Source organism: Harpia harpyja, chromosome 9 (genome assembly GCF_026419915.1).
Source record: "Harpia harpyja isolate bHarHar1 chromosome 9, bHarHar1 primary haplotype, whole genome shotgun sequence".
In the NCBI taxonomy this organism is placed as follows: Eukaryota; Metazoa; Chordata; class Aves; order Accipitriformes; family Accipitridae; genus Harpia; species Harpia harpyja.
The window spans coordinates 25811969-25817950 of NC_068948.1; the positions used below are offsets into that span (position 1 = coordinate 25811969).

The following is a 5982-nucleotide window of genomic DNA, read 5'->3' on the forward strand; positions in this document are numbered from 1 at the left end:
AGAGGAGCAGATGTGCTGTGGGCTTTAGGGCAGCTGTTTATGCTGCATTGGCAAGAGGCACCTTGGCAAGGGTCTGAAAAACATGCAGCCTAGAGGGGCCCTGGCACAGCCAGTGAATTTACAGCCAGGACTGGTGGTATCAGAGCCTTGGCAAAATACACTTTCAAAGCCAGGTGCTCAAAATGAAGAGACTCCTGTGCCTTCCTCCCTCCTTGTGTCCTCTGCTCCGTCCATGTCCTGTGGACCCTTGGCTGGCCAGTGCCCAATTTCCTGAGGCAAGAGGAAAATCCTATGTGCACATCTAAACCCCCTTGTGAGAAGAGCTGAGATTTCAAGGAGGCAGAAGACATCCAGAATGGGGCCAGCTGAGCTGACAGCTGTTCATGCTACTCCTTCCTCTCATAGTTTAAATCTGTTTTCTCAGTTCTTTCCTAAATTTCTTCAAGGACAGCTTAATACTTTCAGCTTCTGAAGATTTACTTCTTCCAAAGGAGCTTAGTAAAGAAGTCAGGCTCATAAGTGCAATTAAAATTCCCAGCTTAAACCCAATGTTTCTCATAAAAGATCAGCCTGCTCTGTCTCATTCATTCCCAAATCCCCTTCTTTACTTTTTTTATTTCCAGTTTGTCCTTTGGAAATTACTGAAGTAATCCAAATATATCTACATGTGATAAGAACAATGAATTTTGCTTCCTAGCATAGGCAGTCTTGAGACCAATTTTGATAACGCAAAATTGCCACAGCCACCGAGGCAAGAACTTGGCTCTCATTAATCCCAGCACCTGTAGACAGATCTGTCTTTGTAAGAGCATAGCTCAGCTCGGTTCAGCAAATTTTCATAGGAATGAAATGTTAGCGATGTAGTAGCAACTTACCTTGGCTGTGAAGGTTCTGAAGAAGGAGCAGAGCTGAGTGAATGAGCTGCTCTCCCATCCAAGAACTTTTATACAGTTCCTAACTCTCTTCCTGAAAATGCAATAAACCCCTGGGGAAAAATGACCAACATATTTACAAAACAGCCACACCTCTAATTATCCACCACCTTCAAAAGCTTATTCAACCCGGTTTCTTTGATTGACTTGTCATACAGTAGATTGTCTTCCTTGTGTTACACAGCTTTAATTGCCACCCTGCCCCATGCAGGTTGTAATGCACGACAAGTGAAAACTATGTGGGTGGCTTGACTGTCTCACCGTCATGCCAGGATGAGTTTTATATTGCAAAACGGATGGCAAAGGTGGCGCTTTTTTGGGTTTCTATCCTCCTGAAATGTCTCACCCAAAGTCTGGCAAGGAAGAGAGGTCATGATGCCTGGTCACCTCTAACTGCTCTTGGCAGGACTGGGGTCTTGCACAGTGGACAAGAACCACCACTTTCAGGTCCTCACCATAAAAAGTGGCAAGTTTTTAGAAAGTCCTCATCACATGTCCTCTGAAAGCATCTTTAAAGTTGTCTTCACCCTGTAAGACATCGGCAGGTACCAGAAGCTTAGCAGCTGACGGTCCCCTCTCAATCTCCTCTCTCTGACTGTGTTATTAGGGCTAGGGATAATGAAGCCTGTGGCCACTGTGGCAGGCTCCAAGAGCTACAACTGGAAAGTGATCTGTCAAAGCCAGGTAGAGGTAGTGGACTTCCACTTTTGGAAGTCTTGGCTTATATCCCAAATACCCCAAAAATGTAGCGTGGTTTCTCTACTTATGTCCGTCTACTTCACGCCTGATTTTATAGCCATTTCACTGATATTGACATAGTTACCACCAATTTTCATTGCTGACATTTTTCCTGGCCAATACCAAAAATCCCCAAACAGAATTGCATTTTTAAAGTCTCCATTTTTCTAATATTTTAATTTTTTGTTACTTGCCTAACTCTGAAGCAGCCATTGCCTGTCATGGGAAATGTGTGCCTACAGAAGCTGCTTGGGCAAACCTTGCATTCATGAGTAAGCTGTGAGTAAAGTGCTAGCTCAGAGACCACGTACCCGAGTTCACCACACATCCCGAGCTCACCCAGCTCTTCCCTGGGGCAGGACAGGTGCACCCTGGGTACAAAGCAGCAGACTGCTGCAAGCCTGGGGCACTTGTCTGGCCCTGGTGCAATCAGCTGTACAACCATGGCTTTGCAACAGTCCCGGTTTCTCCTTTTCCCTCCCATTAGCAGCTTGACCATACAATTTCAGCAGGGCTTACTCTGTGTTTTTACTAATTTTGTATCTTAACTCCCTCTGCAAACAGGGGAGTCACAAGGTTTTGTTGGGTAGAGATCGACTAAACATCTGAAGCAGAGGGGTGGCTCTTGCTTGCTATCTCTAAAACAATTTCTTTAGTTTCTATCCAGAGGCGCCAGTTAGTGACTTTCATCAAGAAGTCAAATTTGTGTTTACCGTTCAGCCTACCTGTTTACAAACAGCCAAAGCAGAGGGCCACGGCTTTTGCAAGCACCGACATGCTTATGGACGAGAGTCCTGCATTATCACAGTTCATCAACCATGAAGGATGACTCGTTCCTCCCCCATTGCACAACGAGTAGGGAGGAAATCTGCATGCACAAGTGCACATGTGTATGCCTTCATGTAATAGGTCAGTTAACATCTAAGCTTGTGGAGTACCTTTTGATACAAGCCTCAAAGAACCAGCTGGTGGGACAGTGAATAAGCAATGTATTTCTAAAGTGTTTTCTATTTTCTTTTTTTGGGGGGGTGGACTGAAATTTTGGGATGGTTTTTGGTCAGTTAGTTGAATAGGCAAGACGTTTTTGAATACTCCAGACTCTGATCGGTTTTCTGGAAGTCTCTTGGAAGTTGTTTGAGCCTTTGAGTTCTTTTGTTACCTTTGATGCTATCAGATGAAGTGGGGAAAATAACAGAAATCAAGAATGAAGTGGTAGATTTTAGAAATATAAGTAGATGCAAAGAAATGATAATGCTGTTTAATTTCAGAATGGAATTTAGTATGGCTAGTGACAAAACCTTGTGTCATGTTCCCTGCACCACAGACTTACAACATTTTACAGCATGAAAGATACCTGTTGTGGCACCAAACATGGGGCTAGAGCTCAGAGGATTTTGTTTTTTGCAAGCTGTGGTGTTTTGCAAACATCAGGGCAAAGTTTTCTGGATTTTTATTGAGCTGAAAGGGTCAAAAACCCCACAGGTTGGTGAAAGCAGCAATGTTAAAATATATTTTACAGTGTAATTTTATGCCCTTTTGTTTTTAAATGGGCACAGATCTATGAGTGTTTTTTTCCTTCATTACCAATATTTGGAGGAGTCAAAAACCCCCAGAGAATAGTCCTGAAATGTTTGGCAAATACCCTGTAACAACTGGCACTGGATGTTCGAGCCTCCCCCGTGCTATCCCATCAGCACAGCACAGAGGAACCATCTTCTCTCTGTGCCTAATTTAGGGCCTGATCCTATCAAAAAATGTCATGAAGCTGGTTACTGCAAAGAAGCAAACGAGCTTGTTCGAGTTGCCTCATGCCACTGGTGCAAGCATAAGGTTTACGTGCTCCAGCTTACAACATCACCTGCAATCTCTCTGGGACGGGAGCCTGGCGTGTAATTGTTTCCAAGTAAACAACCTTGCACTCCCAAGGTCACGCTGTAAGTAATAATCAGTTGGAAATCACCTGGGAGTTTTGCCTATCTCCTTAACATAGCTCACAGTGTCTGGCCTGTGTACGCATGCAGAGGGTCTCAGCAGGGCACAGCATTTCCATTTTACGGGAACAGTATGAGGGAAGCTCTGACTTCAGCAAGAGCAATATTAAGAACATTCTCTTGCTGTTGAAAACGATGTATTTTAATTCTATTAAAATAAATGTTACATTTGAGTATGCTTGTAAAATATGTATCAAAAATGTTGGAAGATAAATCTTGGTTCTAAAGTAGACTCCTTGAGTATCTATCTGTATTTTTAGTGAAGGAGCAAGAAATTAAATAAATCATTCAGATACTGACATTTCCCACAGACTATGAAGTTTTATTTTCCAACCCATGAGCAAAAGCAGATGAAGAGAAGGATCTTTTTCTGTCACCAAAGCACAAATCACTTTTCCCAGCAGTGCTTGCAAGAGCATTGCTAGCATAGCCCAATGCAAGGAATGCAAAGCTCCCTGATCGTAATGACACAGTCGTGGAAAAGACGCATTTTGGCACATCCAGGGCACTTTTGCTTGAGCAGGGGTGGCTGCTGGGTCAGTCACTTCTTCTGGCTGGGGGGCCACTGGCTGGTCTGCTTGCTATGATGGGCCTTGATGTTGGGAACGACCACGGGGCATTTCTGCTGCATGGTCTGGGAGGACTCACCGCCTCCAGAGCTGAGCTCTGGGCCTGAGCATCCCCCGACGCCATAGCCCAATCCTCCACTATAGTACCCTGATCCACCACTGACCCCGCCTGTTGTTAAGGCCTTTTCTCTAGGTGATGCATCATATCCATATCCAGAGCCTCCTCCCGCAGTGATGCCCAATTTCCCACTGTGGCAGCTGGATCCTCCACCACTCCCTAAGCTGCCAATCATGTTCTGGCCTGAGTCCTCACTGCTGCACCCTATTCTCCCAATGGTGCCATAGACTGGGACTGTCCCCCCTGTAATTCCCCAGCCAGATGTCCCCCTGCTGTCACCACTGGCTATTACAACAGATCCATCACCGCTACATCTGTACGCCCCTGCAATGTTGTGGGTGGATGCTGTTGGCATGGGCTCGTAGGATGAAGCTCCCTGGCTGTAGATGACCAAGCCTTCCCCATCACAGAAGAAGGAGCCATGTCCATGGAGGCTTGAGATGTTCCTGTTGCTGGTGTAGCATCCTCTGTGGTGTGAGGAGATCTCATTGTTGTAGCCCCTGTTCTGACGGGCACATCTCCCTCGGAAAAAGTGATAAATCTGAAAGAGGAAAAAAACCCAAACCCAAACTGCACTGCTTTGCTTCATTTTTGCACCATGGCAGGTGGGGAGGTTTCAGACAGCATGGTCAGAAAAGCTTTACCAGGGCCTGGGGTAATGCCAGGCTTCAAAACTGGGTACTGCCTAGCTGTTCTTCAAATGCAAGAATATTTTGACTCTTACTGGGATAGCTTTTCTCTTTATCTCCAGGGTGTATTTCCAAAGAATCAAAATCTGAAATATATTCTTTTAACATCTAATAACTGCCATGGTTTCCCCCACTTATCTTCATGACTGTAACCACTGAGCTGTAAAACGAGCAAAGATTATTCTTGCTTCTGTTTTTAAACTCTTGCAAGAACAGTAGGTCAAAATTTCCATGCAAGATGATGTTGCTGGCTATATTATTGCCATCTCCACATAGCATCCCCAAAGGCCTTTTACATAAGGTAATCGGCACAGCCATAGAGGTATGTAACCATTATGAAGTACAGGATAAGCTTGTTATTAAATAATATAAAAAATGTGCCCTGCATGTTACAAACATGTTCAAAACTGCAAAGACTATGCATTCGCCACGTGCTGGTCCCACTACAGACTAATCTGGGTTTTTAGCCTGCTCAGCCCTATGGTTCCCAGTCCAGTGACCCGAATTCACCTTGCTTCCTAGTGATCTGATCCGCACTATAGCGAGAAACTGTACAGATCCTGAGAACTGGGATCTTGCTATGGATGCTCAGGCAGTGTGGGTACTGCTGCAAGCACATGTCAAGATCTCAAATGAAGCTATCTCCCATGAATATGAAATAATAAAGTCTCAGAAAAGAGCAGACTTACCCTCCTTAGCCATTGGAAACACATTTAGAAGATAAAAGTCAACTGAATGAGGAGCTTTAACAGACAGGAACTTTTATATGGCATTTAGCATACATGGGAAGTGAGACACCCTAAGGAATGGCAAGGATTTATTTACCAAACTCTGATTTCAGTGTTTGCTTTGAGTCATGACATGTGATCGATATCTTGCCTTCATGCTGCTTGTTGTGTTGCATGCAGCAGTAATTGCTACTTCTGCTTAATGATCCTATTCCTG

At 44.5% G+C, this 5982-nt stretch overlaps 1 protein-coding gene across 1 annotated transcript; it reads right to left on the bottom strand.

Moving 5' to 3' along the window:
- Window positions 1–3962: 3962 nt before the first annotated feature.
- On the bottom strand, window positions 3963–5789 carry LOC128146362 (loricrin-like). Its single transcript, XM_052797653.1, has 2 exons — window positions 5727–5789; window positions 3963–4889 (listed from the first exon to the last, which is right to left on the bottom strand). The coding sequence occupies exons 1-2, from the start codon at window positions 5748–5750 to the stop codon at window positions 4203–4205; spliced, it is 711 nt and encodes a 236-aa protein (XP_052653613.1). The 5' UTR covers window positions 5751–5789; the 3' UTR covers window positions 3963–4202.
- Between the last annotated feature and the right edge of the window lie 193 nt (window positions 5790–5982).

Bases quoted from the DNA above. Each gene is read 5' to 3' on its own strand.
- LOC128146362 (XM_052797653.1), bottom strand. From the start codon at position 5,750: ATGTGTTTCCAATGGCTAAGGAGG. The intron at 4,890-5,726 runs GTAAGTCTGCTC...TTCCTCTTTCAG, and splicing joins GTTTCCAATGGCTAAGGAGG to ATTTATCACTTTTTCCGAGG.